This window comes from Mus caroli, unplaced genomic scaffold, assembly GCF_978045245.1.
Source record: "Mus caroli unplaced genomic scaffold, Mus_caroli_1 scaffold_16, whole genome shotgun sequence".
In the NCBI taxonomy this organism is placed as follows: domain Eukaryota; kingdom Metazoa; phylum Chordata; class Mammalia; order Rodentia; family Muridae; genus Mus; species Mus caroli.
This window is the reverse complement of record NW_028227271.1, coordinates 1,106,420-1,125,519: the sequence shown is the minus strand read 5'-3', so window position 1 is coordinate 1,125,519 and position 19,100 is coordinate 1,106,420. Positions and strand designations below refer to the sequence as shown.

General features: G+C 48.4%; 2 protein-coding genes across 3 annotated transcripts; both read left to right on the top strand.

The window, feature by feature from the left end:
• The first annotated feature begins 2,477 nt into the window (after positions 1–2,477).
• On the top strand, positions 2,478–4,244 carry Hoxc6 (homeobox C6). Of its 2 annotated transcripts, none has more exons than XM_021182974.3 (2): positions 2,478–2,877; positions 3,605–4,244. In XM_021182974.3, the coding sequence occupies exons 1-2, from the start codon at positions 2,478–2,480 to the stop codon at positions 3,910–3,912; spliced, it is 708 nt and encodes a 235-aa protein (XP_021038633.1). In that variant the 3' UTR covers positions 3,913–4,244. The 2 variants fall into 2 exon arrangements, with proteins under 2 accessions (XP_021038633.1, XP_085687508.1); XM_085831382.1 differs by having other exon boundaries at positions 3,581–4,244.
• A 2,681-nt stretch (positions 4,245–6,925) lies between these two features.
• On the top strand, positions 6,926–8,436 carry Hoxc5 (homeobox C5). Its single transcript, XM_021182976.2, has 2 exons — positions 6,926–7,379; positions 8,072–8,436. The coding sequence occupies exons 1-2, from the start codon at positions 6,926–6,928 to the stop codon at positions 8,284–8,286; spliced, it is 669 nt and encodes a 222-aa protein (XP_021038635.1). The 3' UTR covers positions 8,287–8,436.
• Positions 8,437–19,100: the final 10,664 nt, after the last annotated feature.

Here is a 19,100-nt window from a genome sequence, read left to right as displayed (position 1 = left end):
CCACACCCAATGGAAGGCAAAACTTCATTAAGACGTCCTATCTTCCATCATTCAATTTGTTTTACATTGCAACAATTTAATATCTTGAAGGAAGTACCACTGACATGATTTATCCCTCTAGCAATCTCAGCTCTGAAATAGGAAGGGGAATTTACTCTTTCTTGCCATGGCTTCTACACGTTGTTACACTGTTACCCTCAGGGCAGACAGGAGGCTGGGAACTTTGAAAGAGGTTACTGGTGTCCAGGGGGACACTGGCTTGTTCCCTAGCTCAGCCCAGGATACCCCCCCTCAGTTTTTTCTCCTCCTACCTCTTGCCCTGTAGGGGGACTGGAGCCCCAGCCAGCTGTTGGAAACCTCTGCCCAGGCATGCCATGAATTTGAGCACAGTTGGATTGGAAAGCAAAAAGCAATACACTACTGTTCTGTTTAGGGATAACTGCTATGTTAACCCCCCCAGATGAGCTTAACTTTTAAAAATCTCTCTCTTATTAGAAATCTTCTCCTCTGCCCTCTTCATCTTGGAAAGAAAATAGTGTAGTCAAAGGGTACTTGTAGCTTCAATAATTACAGGGGTCTTTCTTCTACTCCTCTAAATTCCAATCAGTTTTCCTCCTTTTCAAAGGCAGGGACTGAGTTTTTAAAAGCCAACACAACTTGTCTGGCAGGAAGACTCCTCAATCCCCTAAAGAGGTCCATGTGTTAACTAACATTTTGTCTGCACTAGCTCTTACACACTGTCTGCTTTTGGGTTCGAAACTTTATCCCCCCCACCCCACCCCCTAGTGACACTCCAGGGAAACCTTAACGTTACAGAAGATGAATAAACGAGTTTTTTTTCCCAGCATAGTCCCGTTTATGGCTTTATTGCTACCCATTGATTACTCCGCTTTGTTACACAGAAGGGAAAGATCATAAAACGCGGCGACATCCGGGTTCTTGTTATAGTCAGTCTCAAAAAAAAAAAAAAAATTAGTGAGGGGAAAATATGAGCTTTCACTGCTTCCTGCATGTACCTCACCATCTTCTCTTTGTCAGCTCCAAGCATTTCCAGTCTATGTCGATATCAAATTCTGCTTGGATTAATCAGAGGGAAACCCCAGCTGCACACCTTCTGCTGTTCACTCACTGCAGCTCTCTCTGTCGCTGAAGCAACTACAAAACTGCTATTTCCTAATTCCCTCCTCCCTTTTCTCAGCCTCAAGGTGGGGGAGAAAATGGAGATAATGGAGACTCCAGGGGTGACTGGCTGAGGCAAGAGACCAAGGAATACCTTTCCTGGGGTCTTCCAGCCTTACAGCTCAGGTCCAGGGGCACCTCCTTTGGCAGGGCAGTGAATCCAGAGCAGATAGGGTCTTCTGACCTGAACTGGAGCTTGAGTGTGTTGGGAGGTATCTATTCATTGGAGTACCACCAAATTTCCTCTTTCGGGATGCATCCTATGTGAATTATACCACTGGCCTGGCCTGAGCTGGTTCCAAATCATAAATTCTCACCAACACAAACAGGAGTTGATGTCTTTAGAAAGAATCTCAGTCTCTCTCTCTCTCTCTCTCTCTCTCTCTCTCTCTCTCTCTCTCTCTCTGTGTGTGTGTGTGTGTGTGTGTGTGTGTGTATTATTATAATGCTTTCTTTGAAGTAAAAATATTATAAGAGTTTCCCCAAAAGGTAGGTCCTGGGGAGGAGCACAAGGTTAGGAGGCAAATGAGAGAAGATGCACACACTTCAGGACCCTCACTGTGCCCTGCAGTCTCACCCACCCCCTGTAGATCTGTTTGTCTCCCACATATCTTCTAACCCAAGACTCTTCCCCACGCCGCCTTCCTCTGTGGACCATGTTTCGGGAAATTTCCTTTTCCTTTTGATTTAAAAAAAAATATTGGGAAAAAATATGCTGTCTAGTGATGGGGACTCGCTTTATGAGTGTCAAGCCCAGAATATCTTCTAGAATTTCTGGGACCCTCTTTCTACTGGAAAGGATCCCCTCAAATGAAGCATCCAGAATTTAATTTTAGATGCAATAGATGAAATGGGTCTGAAAACAAGGATCACTCTGCCCTACGGTTGGCCACAGCACAGCAAAGTTAGCTGGGGTGGGGAGATTTCCTGGGACTAGACCTTTCCTTCCGCTGGGAACAAGGCCCTGCTCATAGACCTTCACCCCACCCCCAACCAGTTCATATATATGTGTGTATGTATGTATACACACACACACACACATATATTCTTAAAAGAAATCCAAGTCTTACTTTCAAAGCACATACTTAGTCTCAACTAGGGAATCAACAGAAGCAGAAGCGATTTTTTTCCCCTTTCTTGACATCTGGCTTGCGATTGGCTGGAAGGGGGTCAGCTGACTTTGTCATTTTGTCTGTCCTGGATTGGAGCCGTCCCTATAACCATCTAGTTCCGAGTACAAACTGGAGACAGAAATAAATATTAAAGAAATCATAGCCCGACCAGGTAAAGGCAAAGGGATGAATTCCTACTTCACTAACCCTTCCTTATCCTGCCACCTCGCCGGGGGCCAGGACGTCCTCCCCAACGTCGCCCTCAATTCCACCGCCTATGATCCAGTGAGGCATTTCTCGACCTATGGAGCAGCCGTAGCTCAGAACCGGATCTACTCGACTCCCTTTTATTCGCCACAGGAGAATGTCGTGTTCAGTTCCAGCCGGGGGCCGTATGACTATGGATCTAATTCCTTTTACCAGGAGAAAGACATGCTCTCAAACTGCAGACAAAACACCTTAGGACATAACACACAGACCTCAATCGCTCAGGATTTTAGTTCTGAGCAGGGCAGGACTGCGCCCCAGGACCAGAAAGCCAGTATCCAGATTTACCCCTGGATGCAGCGAATGAATTCGCACAGTGGTGAGTTTTACAGCTCCGAGATATAAATTAAATAAACTGAACTGGCTTTATGACCGGCTTCCCTAGAAGAACGGGCGGAGAGAGTTTTTTATGGCCCCATAAAAACAATCACGCTCGTCTCCTCGCCGACACCGAGACAGGGCCCCCTCTTCAGCCCCCTCTGCTCGCCTCCCGCGCTGGCTCGCAGGGGCCTGGCCCCCTCGGTCCCTGACGGATTGGAGGGCTCCAAGAGGAGCTGAGGGGATAGGAACAGGGCAGGGAATGAGGGAAGGGGACAGAAGGTGGAGGAGCCCCCCAAAGTCTAGTTAGGCCGGAGAAAAGGGGGGGAGTTAGGAAAGGGCAAAGAAGTGGGGAGAACTTTCCAGGGATCTAGAGTGTTGGGGAAGGTGGGGGAGCCCAATCCTTGAGAGATGGGGTCCTTATCCCCAGTAGTTGGTACTTTTTTTTAAAAAATCAGCTTTTAGACAGCTAGCTTTCTGCCTGTTTTTGCCCCGCCCCCCGCTTTCTTTGGGACACACTTCTCCCACCTCGTGGGAGAACTGAATGAAGTTGGGGTTCTGGCTGTCCCCCCAGTGGGGGTGGGGCAGGGCAAAAGGGAGAAAGCTAAAGCCCGAAGGGGCTGCGAGCTGTGGGCCAAGTTGAGAGGGTCTGGACTTTGCTAGACGAAAATGTCTGCAGAGGACGCCTTGCTGATTGTTTTTAGTGTGTTTTGTGCCTGGATCTCTAGGGGTCGGTTACGGAGCGGACCGGAGGCGCGGCCGCCAGATCTACTCTCGGTACCAGACCCTGGAACTGGAGAAGGAATTTCACTTCAACCGCTACCTAACTCGGCGCCGGCGCATCGAGATCGCCAATGCTCTGTGCCTGACGGAGCGACAGATCAAAATCTGGTTCCAGAACCGCCGCATGAAGTGGAAAAAAGAATCTAATCTCACGTCCACACTCTCAGGGGGTGGCGGAGGGGCGACCGCCGACAGCCTGGGAGGAAAAGAGGAAAAGCGAGAAGAGACAGAAGAAGAGAAGCAGAAAGAGTGACCAGGACTGCCCTTGCACCCCTCTCTTCTCCCTTGCTCATCCCAGCTCCCCGAATCACACACTCTGTATTTATCTCTGGCACAATGATGTGTTGTGACTTCCTAAAACAAAACAGGGAGTCAGACGTGGACCTAAAAGTCAGCTTTGGACCCCCTTCCTCACTGCACAACTCTTCACTCATCTATTCCTCTAGCTCCCTCGCTAGCTTCTTCCTGGCTTGTCTGCAGGCCCCTTCCCTCGCCTAGGCCTAGGAGACCTGAACCTCGCTTCAGACTCCACAGATGTCTCTCCAAGTGAGCCCTAGGCTCCCTCCCCACCCCCGACGCCCTTCACCCCCGCCCTCCGGCGCAGCTAGCTGGCTCCAGGGCCTGGGGCCTCCACTCGGGGGCCTCAGGGCCCGGCCTGACAGCCGGAGGGCAGGAGGCCTCAGGAGGGCGCGCCTTGGCCCTGCAACAACCCCCAGGGCCTCTCCCCAGTCCCTGCCCGGTCCCTCTACCCCAGCAAATGCCCAGTCCAGGCAAATTGTATTTAAAGATTCCTGGGGGTCATTATGGCATATTTTGAACTGTGACCGTTTCTGTGTGAATATTTCTAGCTGTATTTGTGGTCTCTGTATTTATATTTATGTTTAGCACCGTCAGTGTTCCGATCTCATTTAAAAAAGGATTTAAAAAAAAAGAGGGAAAATAACAAAAAGAGAAAAAAAGTGAATGACGTTTGTTTAGCCAGTAGGAGAAAATAAATAAAGAAATAAACCCCTACGTGTTATCCTCCTGTATAAATCCGACCTCTGGATCCGTTCTCGAATATTTAATAAAACTGATATTATTTTTAAAAGTTTATAATCCGCCTGTCTGCTCTTTCGCCCGCCCGCTGGCTTGCCAGCAGAGCTCTCGCGCGGCCTGCGGCTTGCAAAGCCCCCAGCCCTCCGCACTCGCCTGCCCCGCAGCCAGGCGCTGAGACTCTGTCTCCGGGTTCTCCTGACCGAGATGGGGTTCTTAGAGGCCTCTGGGACCCTCCCTACACGGAACAGCACACACCCCGGAAAAGAAAAAGAGGAAAGGGGCCGCCTGGACTTTCGCTGGGGGCGGGGAAGCTTGAGTGAGCCGGGTTGGGCTCCAAGCCCCACGCGGGCCTTTCTTCCTGCCTGTAGCAGCCAGGGATCTTTGGCTTCTGAGCCCTGAGCCCAAAATGCAAGAAAAGGAGCCTGATCCGAGCATTAGGGTCGCTCCCACCCACTGCCAGCAGAACGGGGAGAAGGAGGACTAGCAAGCAAGCCTCCAGCCCGCCAGGCCGGCTGTTGTGAAACCTGGCTGAGGCTCCCTGGCAATCCAAGGACCTCAGGAGTCCGTCCGTCCGCAGGGACTGAGCGATCCAAGGACGACTGGAAAGAGAAAGACTGGAAACTGAGTTCTGGCCTGTTCTGAGACTCCTGACCCTCCAGACAAAAGTCCTTCTTCCTTACAGCCCAGCCTATCTGGTTCCTGCCTCTTCTCTCCTCAAACCTGGCGCACGGAGGGGCACAGTAGGACCCTAACCCTTTCTCAGATCCAGCCTTCTTTCCCCAAGGCTCAGCATAGAAACCTGAGTGGGCCTAGGGGAAGAAGTGTGGGTGGGAGGTCTCTCAGAGGGGGAAAAATCGGTCTGAGTTTTCCAGACTCTCCAGGTCCCTGCCACCGCCCCCCTCCAGATTCTCCGCCAGCAGGGAAGGGGGGGGGGCGAGTTCTGGCAGAGACTGAGAGTTCCTGAGGAAATTCGGGCAGTAAAGAGTAGGGTCTGGGACTAAGAAAGCAGGGGATAGGACCCAAAGGTTGAAGAAATCCTGGCCAAATACTGTGTCTGGGTTGCCCAACTCCCCGCCTGCCCACCCCCTTCCTCATGAGCCTTCTAGTTTGAAACCTGGGCTAAGAGCTTACCTCTAAAAGAGCAAAAGCAGGCCTTTATTTCTGCCTTGCTCATAATATTTGTGGAGGTTTCAATCTTGCCCCTCTATGCTCTTGGGGATCATCTGAAATATCTCACATTCTCATGGTACCCCATGAAGATCACACAGAGCTGTAGAAGGGCCCTCCAGCCCAGTGTGTCTAGTTACATGCATAGGAATGTTGCCTCTTGCCCTTCTAGGGTTCCTAACATTGGGAAGCCTACCCAAGTCCACCTGGCCCCTCACCTCCAGTCACATCCCAGAGAGTACCTAGGACTCTCAGCCTCAGGACCTGTCTGCTGATTCTGCTCATTCAGGAACCCTCCCTCCTCTTGGGTATCCTGCCTACCTCCCAGAGGTTAATTTTTCCAAGCATACAAGACAAGCTTCTCTTCATCAAAACTGAGTTCAATCCTCCCAAGCAAGCGATCTTGACCTTTAGTTTAGGTATCTCCACGCTGGGCTTTAGCTACCCCAACTCTCTTTCTCAGTCCTCACTGAAGTTTGGAAGGCTCTGGAGTTAGGGAACTGGCACTATTCGTTTCAAAAACCACCGGTGTAATTCCTAAATAAGGCCTCATCTTTTCTCAAATTTAAGCAGAATTTTAAAGACAAGCTCAATGGTTAGTTTGTCCAACAAGCAACAACTTCTCCACAAACTGACTGCTAGAAGGCCAAACGATGCTGCAAGATGCAATTCCTCCGAGTCGGCACCAGGTGTCGCTGTGAGCTCGTTGTCCCGACTACCCCCCAATTCCAAGAACCATTTTTTTTCCTCCCCCTTGCTTCTCTTTCTCTTTCACACCCCCACCCCCCACCCCCGGGCTTTGCCAACATATCAAGATGCGTTTCGCCGGCTTCCATCACTAACCTCCCGGAGGTCATCAAGCCAAATTTATGAGTGGCCGCTCCAGTCACGTGACTCTATTTAAGGCTCCCTTATTTGGGAAGAGCGCATAGGATAAAGAAAGAGATATCTCCACCTATAAATTGTGCACTTTGGAGAACAAAAACCCCCTCAACTTCAAAGAGTCACAAATCACCCTTAATCAAAAAGGGTGCAGAAATTTTTTTTGGGCCCTCCCCGCCATGAGCTCCTACGTAGCCAATTCATTCTATAAGCAGAGCCCCAATATCCCTGCCTATAACATGCAAACTTGTGGGAACTATGGATCGGCCTCAGAGGTGCAGGCATCCAGGTACTGCTACGGCGGATTGGACTTAAGCATCACTTTCCCACCGCCTGCGCCTTCCAACTCTCTCCACGGGGTAGACATGGCTGCCAACCCCCGGGCTCACCCCGACCGCCCCGCCTGCAGCGCCGCGGCCGCTCCGGGACACGCTCTGGGCAGAGACGAAGCGGCTCCTCTGAACCCTGGGATGTACAGTCAGAAGGCGGCTCGCCCGGCGCTGGAGGAGCGAGCTAAGAGCAGTGGGGAGATCAAAGAGGAGCAGGCGCAGACAGGGCAGCCTGCCGGACTGAGCCAGCCACCGGCCCCGCCACAGATTTACCCGTGGATGACCAAACTGCACATGAGCCACGGTAAACTTTAGGACTTCATTTTGCGCGCTCGGGTCCGCCTGGGTTTTATAGGCCATGCGGGGCAAATAAAGAAAAAAAACCTGCGGCCATAAATTTTACGATCCAGGCATCAATGGCTCGTAAAACTGTCCACTAAAAGGCTTAGAGGCTGTGTGCGCCCAAATTTACGACGACATAATTGGATCATAGGAACAAAACGTGTATAAAAGGCAATATTCAATTTTGGGGGGAGAGGGAGGGAGTTAAAAAAATAGAGGGATCTGAAGGGTGAGGAGCATGGGGCTCTAGAGTGGGGATCCCCCCGCGGCTCCCTCCCTCCCTCCCCTGCGGAGCCGGCTCGGCCAGTGCTCGCGGCTCCGGAGGATTCCAGCGACTCGGGAGGGGCGGGAGGGGGGTCCCCGGTGCTCGGATCTCGAGGGTGCTTATTGTTCGGTCCGAGCCTGGGTCTCCCTCTTCCCCCCATCCCCCCTCAGCCCCTCCGGCCGCAGAGTGAAGGCGGCGGTGGAAAGTTTCCTGCCCAGGCGGAGGCGCTTCTCCCGGGACCGGGCCTGCCCGCCTGCGGCCCTTCTGGCCTGTCCCACCGCGCTCACCTCTACTCCCTCCGACCACGGGTGGGGCCTGGGACTAGGGTGGGACGTTGGGGTGCTGCACGCTATTCATCCCTCCCTGGTTTGGGGGAATTTATGTTCCAGAGACGGATGGCAAGCGGTCCCGAACCAGTTACACGCGCTACCAGACCCTGGAACTCGAGAAAGAATTCCACTTTAACCGCTACCTCACTCGCCGCAGGCGCATAGAGATCGCCAACAACTTGTGTCTCAACGAGAGACAGATCAAGATCTGGTTCCAGAACCGCAGGATGAAGTGGAAGAAAGATTCCAAAATGAAGAGCAAAGAGGCTCTTTAGAGAAAGCAGGGAGCCCTCAGAGAGCACCCCGGTCTGCTGTGGTCCCTGCGCCCTTCCTTTTCGGTTTTCCTCCTTCTAGATTTTGAGGCGGAGGCTAGAGCACTGGCTCCGGGCCTCCCAGACAAAAGCGCATTTCTTTGGCATTCCGAATCCCCATCGACCCAGGGTTCCGCAGGACCGCCTGCACTGCCTGTCTTGCCTCAGCTCAGCTGAGCACCCCAGGCCCGGGGCACATTCTTGTAGGGCGGGTACTGGATAAGTCTCAGCCTGGGCTGCCTCTCCCGGCTCCGAGCCCTAGTTCAGCTAGCCTGAGTTAAGGTGAGACAGACTGACTGTAACCCCTTCTCCCCGACCTCCGCCTTACCCTCTTCTTTGTTCCTGCCTAGGCTGACCAGCCTGCTGAAGGCTGATTGTGCCAGGCAGAGGCTATGACTAGAATCGGGGTGCTTTCAACTAACCTTTGTAACTTCTAAACTGTCTTTGCTCATTAATTATTTGCATATGAAAGAGGGCCTGTAACCCCGGAGGTTGTCCTACGCTCTCTATACCTTCCAACCCCCTTCCCAAAGCCCGGGAACTTCCCTAGCCTGGCTTGCTGCATGCACTCTCAGGTTCACAGTTCCAGCCTGCTAGCTAGCTCAACTATTGGGGTCTCTTGCCTTTGGACCCTAGCAAGTTGTTCTTTGAGGCTTTTTGCTATCCTATACATCTTGCCATGACTTTCTCACCTTCCTGCCCCATTGCAGTTGCCCAACTATTTATTGACGCCAAGCCCTTCCTGAAACTATATTTTGTCATATCAAATAAAGCCAGAAAAAGAACAGGACTAAAGATTCAATTACTTCTGTCTGTTTAGGGCATGCATAGAATTGATGTGTCTAAATAGGCTCTGAGATGTATTGGGAGGCCCAGTCTTTAAACCATCCCTTAAAAAATATTTTTTAAACACCTTTAGGAGCAGAAAAAATAGGGGACAATGGAACTGAGTTCTTTTCTTGATTCATGGTTCCAAGAAGGGCCTCTGGGGTGAGGGGGAGTACACTTGAGGTCTCCTGTACTGTTGTTTCCACTTGCTGTGGGTGTCTAAGTTACACAGACTTTTCTATATCCTATTCTAAAATGACTTGATACTTGAGGATTCTAGACTGTAGTCTGTACTTTATGCCAGAGAATAGTAGCTCTGTGGCTCCACTGACTTAGATTCAGACTCTTCTGGGCCTGGGTCATCCCTGTAGGTCCTTTCTGGACATAGAAGAAAGGTTGAGTCCTCCGTCTAGGGCCATGTTTGATCCCAGAAGGATTTGCAGCAATAGTAGATGCTGCTTGGTAAAGAGGTGTTGGGGAAGGAGAAACGGTTTGAGATGTTCTTCAGCCTTCTAAGATATGGGATGGGGCAAGGGGGACTAAGGAGACAGTGAATGCAACCTGCAGTGTGTGTCTGCCTTAGAGAAAACATACAGACTGCTCCCTGTCTTCTAGGGTCTAAGCCAATGAAGGACAGTTAACTGGAATAAGAGCTGTATAGATCAGTGTGGGAGCCATGCCTGTTTGCTGTCATCTATCACAGTCTCTGAGATTTTGTATACAGGGGGAGGGTGCCCTATAGGAGAGGGGACGCAACTAATTCAGGTGGGGCTGGTCTAGGCTGTTGCTGCTTAGCTCCACTCCAGGCTCCATGAGTTGTTGAAGGAGGAAGTACTTTACAGGAGAAACAAACGTGGAATGGGCCCATAAAACCTTACTGCATTTCCTCTCCAACCTCCCACAATGGGGTGATTTCCTGGAGCCAAGCCTAGGCCCCCCACACTGGAGGAGTGGGGATCTGAAACTGGGCTAAGGGCTGCTCTACACTAGGACAGAAAGGGGACAGAGTGGCTCTGGGGAGGGGCAGGGAGATTCCTTTTTATGATTATTAATGCTTATGGTCTTTGAATTTATTAAAGGTCTGACTTCACTGCATCCCACTGGCTAAGCAATTGTGTCTGTCACTTTTAGAAGACTCAAGAGCCTGTCCTCATCCCATGCTTAGCATGTAGAAGGTCTCAGTACATGTTTGTCAAGCTGCACCCCATTACCACCCTTCCCTTCGTTCTGTGCTCAGGCAAGGTTAGAACACTGCTAAAGTCTCCCCTCAACTTGCACCTTGCAGGCATGCAGCCCAGCCCCAACCAACCAACCCTCCTCTCTCTCTCTCTCTCTCTCTCTCTCTCTCTCTCTCTCTCTCTCACACACACACACACACACACACACACACACACACACACACAGAGAGAGAGAGAGAGAGAGAGAGAGAGAGAGAGAGAGAGAGAGAGAGAGAGAGAGAAATGTGTGGTTTTCTTCAGGGAGTTATTTTAATTTTTTCTACATGCTGCGTAAAACTATTGAGTGAGCACTGAAGCATGAGGAAGCACTGGCGCCTCGGATGAGTAACAGTTAAATAAGGAAGAGGTTATGGTGCCCACACTCACTGGTTCCAGCCTCCCAGACTTCAGGAGAACCTGTGCTTCCTCCCCAGAGGGGCACACCAGGGCTTGATGGGAAGGGAATAAGGGTGATATTCATCAGACCAGCCTGGCAAAGTTCATCAGCACTCTATGAGTTTTATCTACCCCCTTCCCCCTGCCTCTGCAGGCATGAACCTCTTATTCCCTGGAGGAGCTAGCTGAAGGACTGTCTCAGCTTGCCCAGGCTTGAGGGTGTGGGACTGTGCCTCCAGCTCCCTTCCTTTCTGTCTCAGGTTTGAGCCACAGCTGCAGCAGTTCGGCAGAGGCAACCAAGGCAGAAGACACAAAGCCAGAGGCCTCAGACCTCCCCTTCACTGAGGGGGAGGTGGGGGGAGGGAAAAGGGGAGGCCTAGAAATTTACTTTTTCTCTAACCAGAGCTTCTGCTTGGGGTCTACCCCACCAAACTGCCCCTGGACCAACTTTCAAGTTCCAGGCCTTAACATTACTCTGAAAGAGTAAATGAAGGGTCTCCTGGGTCCCAAAAGGAGATGATGGTAGAGCAGGAGCCCACCTCTCTATTTCTTTCCCTAGAACCCACCCACTCTGGCATCAGGAAAGAAGGGGAAAATCATGACTTACCTTCCCCGGGGAGTGGGAAGAGGGGACACGGCCCACTCTGAGCAATTAGAGGAGAAAAAAATAATAAGAAAAATATCAACAGGACCTCGAAGGCATCAGGTCCTTAGAGAAATAAGTAAGTAAATAAATAAATAAGGATCCACCTTCTCCCCCCTCCCCACCCTGCAAGGGGGTGTGGGGGAGGGGCAAGGGAGCAGCACAAGGGCTTTTTAGTGCAACTGAGCATTAGAGAAATAGGAAAGGCTTCTATGTGAATTTAGGAGTTTGAAACTTTTGGAGGTTATTTATGTGAATGGCCCGAAGGCAAGCCCGTGAGTGGCTCTTGGGGGACCACGTGATGTCATTAAACCAAGTTTTATGGTGTAGGGAGAGCTGACAAACCCACAATATATTTACATCATATATAATCTTAACTGTCCAGCCACGCAGCTGCTGGTGAGGTTTAATGCTAGGACAGAGGGCCTGGCAGTTAGAGGGGACTACGGCGCTGGGGATGATGGTGAGAGAGGTTACGTCTTCGCAAATGAATCCCAGGCGGTGGCTGTAAGTTAATTCTCTGCCCCCTTTCTCTCTTTCAGACCCTTTCTCCCATTTACCTAACTCCCTCCCTGACTTGAAAGAAGAGGATTCTCACTCATTAAGGGGAAAGAGGAAAAAGGCCTCCCCAGACTTCCTCAGGCCCGGGTGGGAGAAGGAGGGAAGCTACTGGGAAGTAGAAAGATGGAGGACCTTGCCTTCCTAGATCTCTGTAGCCTTCATTCCTCCTGGCTGCTAGTCAGCTGGGCTAGAAAGAGGCCTTGCACCTTCAGAGTTTTTACAAGGTCTTCCTGCTCCTCTGTGCATTGGGAAGAAAGATAAGCCAGAGCCAGAAATGTGGCTGTTTAGTTGTGAGGCTCTACAAGCCCTAAATACAAGTGCAAAATGCTTCTGGGACCCCCTGTTCCACAGAAAGGCCAGTTCATCTCTTGGCCCCTGCAAAAGTACATGCAGAGTGGGAAGCTGGGAAGGAAGCCTGGGAAAGACAGCTTTGTGGTTTCTGAACCCACAGACTGCTGCTTAGGCTGATCTCACAGGCCTAGTTGGGTAGCTACTTCAGTCTCCAAAGTCCAGGGCCTGAGTGTGTCTGGGGCCCTTAAGGCTTATACCTTTCCCCAATGCTAGCTACTTAGTTCCTCCAGCCTTGCCTAGGTAAAGCTAGGCCTGCTTTGCTGCACTCTGCTTAGTGTGCAGCAAAGATGTGTTGGATTTCTGGTAAGGATGGAGACAACTTATTTTCTAGGCTCTGGGATGGGAAGAGAAGAGGATGTGGCTCCCTAGGGCTGGAACTAGTAAGACCCTGATTGTGAAAGTACCCTGGGGGCTCCTTCAGGGAGTATCAAAGGCAGCAAAAGCAGGAAGCATGCGTCCATCCGCACCTGTAAGGTGTACCTCCGAGGATGTTAGAGAAGCTAATCCAGAAGACTGACTTGTGACTCAGGGTACTGCTGCGCTGGCTGGCTGGGAACAAGGGAAGATTTGTAAAGACTGGAAGCCAGAGGGTTTCAAAAATGGGAAAGGGGAGTAGAGGAAGCAGCTTTCCAGAAGAAAGGACTGCTTTGGATGAGAGGGGTCTGTGTGCACCTGCTTTGTGGAGAAAAATGTCATGCTGTTAGCAGAGCTCAGGGCACCCCACTGCAAGCAGCGCAGCAAAAATCAAGTAGAGATTAACAAAGGGGCAAATTTGGAGAGGACAGAGGCCCAAAGGCAAGAGGAGGTTAGCCATCTAACTTTACCACATTCCACTTATGCTTAAACTTAAAGCTCAGGTCTCAATGTGCAGGGGTCCTCTCTCAGAACCCTGATCATGCTCCCTCCTCCCTCTTACCCCAACTTTTATGTCTTGCTGAGAATCTTAGACTGTCCAGGAGCCCATTCAGAAACTTTCCTCCTCGGGCTCTTTGCCTACACCCTTCCACTCCTTTGCTCTTAAAATCAGTCTGTGATTTTGAGGGTTTCTGGAAATGTTCTGATGGGAGTTTCTCTTGATCTCTTACCCGACTGACTTGTTCCTTCCCTCAGTCCTCCCCAGGGCCTTAGCAGAACTCAAGGACCTTTAACCAGAATTTAGTCTGGGCAGATGCTGCACTCCCTGGTAACAACACTCCAACACCCTCTCTGCCTCATCAATCTCAGGCCTTTCTCTTTCTGAGTAGAGGGGGAAGTGAGGGTGTTTCTGTGTTTTATGGATTTACACAGCATCTCTTGGGGCATTTGATACTTCTCCACCCCTTTTTAATCTTCAGGCTCAAAAATTTCATTTCAATAGCTTTTCTTCTTTCTTTAACAATAGTTCCTTTTTCGCTTCTAAGGATTTGTTTTGGTCAGGTCGATATACATGTATGCATATATGTGTGTGAATACATGTGTGTGTGTGTGTATATATATATTGCCCAGTCTCACCTGGAAACTCAAACACAAAAGGAAGCTGAGGTTCTTCATTTTCCCACCCTATTTTCTAATTTGAGGTGGGGGATGGGTAAACAATCAGATGCCAAAGACGCCCCAGCCTACCCAGAAAGCTTTTAATTTTGTTCCTAGGTCTTTAACCCCAGAAGAAGCAAAACAACCAATCAGTAAAGTGTTTAGCGGAGTCACATGCCCCCATCAACCAATCAGCAAAAAAGTGAGTGCTTGGCTCAGTGTCTGGATCGGTCCCCCCTCCATTCGTTCTTTTTTTTCCCCCTCCCTCCTAAACACTGGATTACCAACCTGAGTCCGCCTTAGTACAGGTAGCAGCGGGAAAAGTGCAGGGAAGAGCTATTCAAGTAGATGACAAGTTCCACCCTCAATTTTAGAAGCTGTTCTGAGGCGTCTTTTGAGCCCCTAGTTTCTAACAAAATTGTTTTTGGAGTTAAGTCCCGGTTTTTAGGGGATCTGAAGTTGTCAGATGGAGCCAGCTTGATTTGCTGGTGTGACCCTGTCCGATTCTCTGACTTTCAGGAGGTGACTCTGAATTAGACTACAGAGCAATACGGGTAGAACTACAGCCCTGATTTAAAATTCTGAGTCGCTTGCTTCTTACCTTCCTGCCATTTTTACCTTTTGGAGTTTTCGTTCTCCTGCGATCCTTTTTTGGACAGGTAGGAGGGTTCGAAGATTAACTTTCTGGTAAGGCTCCAGGAACAATTAGCTTTATCAGACTGCCTCAAGCGTGGTTCGACAAGATAGTAAAAGTGGAGATGGCTTTTGAAAGTTATGCTTGGTACCGCTAGTTTGTCAAATCACTTCAACACAGTTAACGAGAGTCAAAAAAAAAAAGGTGGACTCGAAGAATCTTCTGCCTCCATATTTAACAGTTGGTGGGTTTAAGTCACTTTCCCGTCCTTCCTTTTAACAAGATATAATAAAAATGGCTGCAGAATGATAGAGCATGTGTTTAGCATGCTCAAGATCCTGGTTCAAAACATGCATAGATGAATACATATAATGGTACATTAGATGGTGACCCTGTGTTTATGCTGCCAGGAGACACAGTTTGCCGAGTTTTGACATTGTGTTTATGTAGATCAAACTAGAGTAAGCAAATCAGAATAACCTCTGATCAACAGCTCCAGATGGCATACCGTGTGTATACAAAGGAAACGCTTGTGTTTGTGGGTATTTGGACACTGGTATGTCCAGCCTAGGCACTCTCTTCACTTCTCCAGGGTTTCGGTAGGAGTTAGTTTCTTGTGGAATTCTTCTGCATGTGCCCTCATCTATGATCTTCTGCACCCTGTAAACTAAAGGGTGGGCACTCTCCCTGTACCTTGAAGCCGTTTTCTGCAGGATTTAAGGAGAGGGTGCAAGAGTGAGGAATGCCTTGACCCATTATCTGATTGTCTTCTGGGTGGGACTGATTTGGGAATAATACTATAGGCTATATATAGGGTATAGGGTAAGAAGCCAGAAACAGGGCCCCTCTTCTAAAGCACAGGGCTCTGTTTGCTTCTTTTATGAACTAGCACTAAAACACATGTTTCCTTAGTGGATCCTTGTCTGAGACCACCTTTAGTATGGACCTGACACACCTGGCTTACCAAATCCCATGATAGGTGAGGAAAGACAGCAGATCTGCTCTGTTCCCACAGGCCCAAGGAAGAAAGATTTCTCATGGTGACCCATCCCTCTTCATGACCAAGTATGCTGTCTCTCTTGATCCTGTTAGATGTTGTGGGTTGTTTTTGAAGGGGAAAATGTGGAAACATCTTTGCTCTAGTTCTGTGTCACTTTATTGGGAGGACAACACTGTCACTCACTCTGAATCTCCTCCAAGGTACAGCAACAGAAACACTTAGAAAGTGAGAAGAAAATATATCATTATAATGCCAAGCTAGGGTTTGGGGGCTAGGGATCAAATAGAAGATATGACTGTTAGAAGGTTAAGAAATCAGATCCCTTCCCCCTCCCACTCCTAGTGATGTGCTTGTTCTGATAAGATCTCCCTAAGCTGCTTTAATGGAGTTCTAGAAGTTTCCTCCTAAATTACAGGTTGTGTGTGGGCCACTGTACCACATTGATAGATACCTTTGTTCTTGAGTCTCACAGGATACTGGAATTCTTGTTCCTCACCCACTCCTAAGGCTAAAAGGAATGAAAAGCTAAGGAAAATATATTCTCTCTCTGTCTCTCTGTCTCTGTCTCTCTCTGTCTCTCTCTCTCTGTCTCTCTCTCTCTCTCTGTCTCTGTGTGTGTGTGTGTGTCTACACACACACAATGTAAAACTTAGGAAAGTTGGACTAAAACATTTGTCTAGGATCTTGCTCAGTCTCTGACTGACTATCATTAGAAGCTATGGTGAGGTCATTTAAAAGGTTCCAGGCACCCTGTAAGGTAGTACAGGAAGAAGGCCCATCTCTCTATTTCTACCATGATCATGTAGAAAGATCATGAAGGAAGATGGAGTATGGGATGTGTGGGCTTACTTCCCTGGGATATTTATCCTTTAAAGTATTAGAGAAATAGATGCCTTTCAGGGATCCTACTTTTCTCACGGCCTGTGGCTGACCATTAGGACCTAACACAGAAGTATTGATAGAGGTGAGAAACTTGGATAGACAAAGTAAACCAGCCTCCAACCAATTTCCTAGTCTTCCCTCATTTCCCATTCCTTCACCTAGCTCAGGACAGAAACCATTTGTCCACCCCACCCCCACACTTCAAGCCTTCAACCTTTGAGTTTCTTCTCCCACCTCTGAAAAACCTAAAACTTTGGAATAGTCCCTAATGGGTAGCAGCTATGCTCTTGATGACTCTCAGTATCCTGCTGTCCTAGACTGAGTTTTGAATCAGCTAGTGGATCTGGGGGTGGAATGGGGGTTAAGAAACCAGACTCTTCTATAATGGAATACTTTTGCCTTCTCCAGTCTCAAAAGTTTCTTTGCTCAGACATTAAGGAAAAATATTTTTTAAGTAAAATACTTGTTTAACTTTAAAAAGTCAACTTAGGAGTTGGAGAACTCTCTCTTGTCTTTAACTTTCTGTGTCTCTGTCTCTCTGACTCTGTGTCTGTCTCTGTGTCTGTCTCTGTCTCTCTGTCTCTGTCTCTGTCTGTCTGTCTGTCTGTCTGTCTGTCTCTCTCTCTCTCTCTCTCTCTCTCTCTCTCTCTGTGTGTGTGTGTGTAATAAGGAGTCAGATCATTCACATCAGACTGTGCTCCTGTGGAGGATGGGGGTGGCTAAGGTTTTATTGAGGGAGCTTTTCCTGTCGGGAGCAGAGATGGGTCATAAACACCTAAGGAGGCTGTTTTGATCTGGTGACTTCTCAGGAAGTAGCATCTAAGGTTTTGCTTTGTAAATCACTCTACTCTCAAGCTGGCTGCTAGATTGGATTGCACTTCTCCAAGCCCACCTAAGGCCTCTCCTTACCTCCCTTCTTCAGTAAACCAAAGAAGAAAAATAAAAGGACTTTCCGAGTCTCCCAAATCCTCTGCAATGAGAGAGGGGCCAGTTAGTGACTTCCTCCAACCCCCAAGACACTCAAAGTTTCAACTGTAAAATTCAAAACCTTCATTTTCATTTCCCTCATGCAAGCCTAGTCATCAGATACCTTAATCTGTAGGAACTAATTTTGAATACAAACAGCTTCAGAGCCTGAAAGGTAGAGATCCCATGACTCCTGCATATCTCAGTTGTCTCTTTGTGACCCTTTCCCAAGAGACAAACCCCTTCTTGATAAGGAGAGACTTTGGAGTATAAGAGACAGAGACAGCTGTGAGTGAGGCACATAGAGAACTCACCTGATACTATAACAATGGTGAGAACTGCCAACTGTGACTGCAAGGCTGTGTGGAAAGCCCACAGATCTCTCTACGAAACTGAATACATTTTTATCTTAATGGTCCTATTTTGAAATGATGATTAATGAATCTTCAGGTACCAAATCACTCCAGTCCCACAGTTCTTTCCCCATCCTGAGGTGTGGGGCTACTGAGCTAAGGAAAAAGAACAGTCTTTCACCTTCCACAAGTACTAGGATTAAAGGTGTTCACCAGCACACTGAGCTTCAAACAACATCTTATCTGAACAATTCCAGGCATCCACTGCCAGTGAAATGCCCTTACCACAGAAAATAAAGCCACACACTATATAAATTCCTGGAGTCTTTCAGTATACAGCAAAGTTAGTTTGTTCTCATCCACTTCTCAGAGAAGACAGGGTGGAACACCCCAAAACCCACTAGCACCAGAAAAGTCTCCTCATTCTCAGAACAGATACATTGCAATGCCCGTGTCTTTATAGAGAGCAGAGTACTTCTATAGCACACATAAAAATGTTCTTCTAGACTCTTCTGTGTCTATATCATGATGTACGTTTCATATCCTTCTCTGCTCCACATTTATATGCAGATTTATAGATCTTTGGATTTATAGAGCCACAGTGAACCTAACAGTCCTCTGTCAGATTCTTGTGTGCATATGACCAATCTTTCTCAATAATGGTTGGATGTATGTGCTGGGATGTGTTAGTACAGCTGTGTCTAAACATGTAAATGAATATTTGAAGGTTTTCCTCCTTAGTTAGCAAGGAGCTGTGCATGTATGACTCAGTTTCTATCTTGAAATTTTTATTTAGATTTATTCAAGGTTCTTAGCCCATAAAATAGCTATGCATTGAAGCTGTGTATGTGGAGTTATTTATAGGTATTTCAGTTTTTCTGTAAACTTAAAATATCTGAACATATGTTTAGAGATAGTTCCCACGCTGTGTCTGGGCCTAGGGACATAGATTTCCCCCTATTTAAAAACAAAAACAAAAACAAAACCTTTCTGTTCCCCCAACACCTTCTGACCTATAAAGATATCTGGTGAGTGGGGATGTCGCTTAAATGTGTTGCCTATTAAAGCAGATTATTTTATCCGCCTCCAAGATTATACCCAACTCTAGTCCAGCTGATTTATGTGGCTTGTGAAAACCTTCCATGGGGATCATAGCCTTCTTCCAGGCTGTAGCGGAGATCCAAGGCCCAATTCCAGCTTCTCAATTTCAATACTACTCAAGGTAGCCACTAAATCGAAAAGAAATCCACTGCAGCGCCCTGTACATGGGGGTGAAAGACAGTTACACACACACACACACACACACACACACACACACACACACACACACACACAGAGGATTTTTGAAACTAGGAGGAAAATGTTTGTTTAAGTCTAAATATTTTTGTAGGTGCCCAAATGATGCCAGGAGTCACTGTAGCACCCTAAGCTCTCC

Excerpts from the sequence above, each read along its gene's own strand:
- Hoxc5 (XM_021182976.2), top strand. The coding sequence starts at position 6,926 with ATGAGCTCCTACGTAGCCAATTCATTCTATAAGCAGAGCCCCAATATC. Across the intron at positions 7,380-8,071 it reads CAAACTGCACATGAGCCACG|AGACGGATGGCAAGCGGTCC; the intron begins GTAAACTTTAGG and ends TTTATGTTCCAG.
- Hoxc6 (XM_085831382.1), top strand. The coding sequence starts at position 2,478 with ATGAATTCCTACTTCACTAACCCTTCCTTATCCTGCCACCTCGCCGGG. Across the intron at positions 2,878-3,580 it reads GCGAATGAATTCGCACAGTG|TGTGTTTTGTGCCTGGATCT; the intron begins GTGAGTTTTACA and ends GATTGTTTTTAG.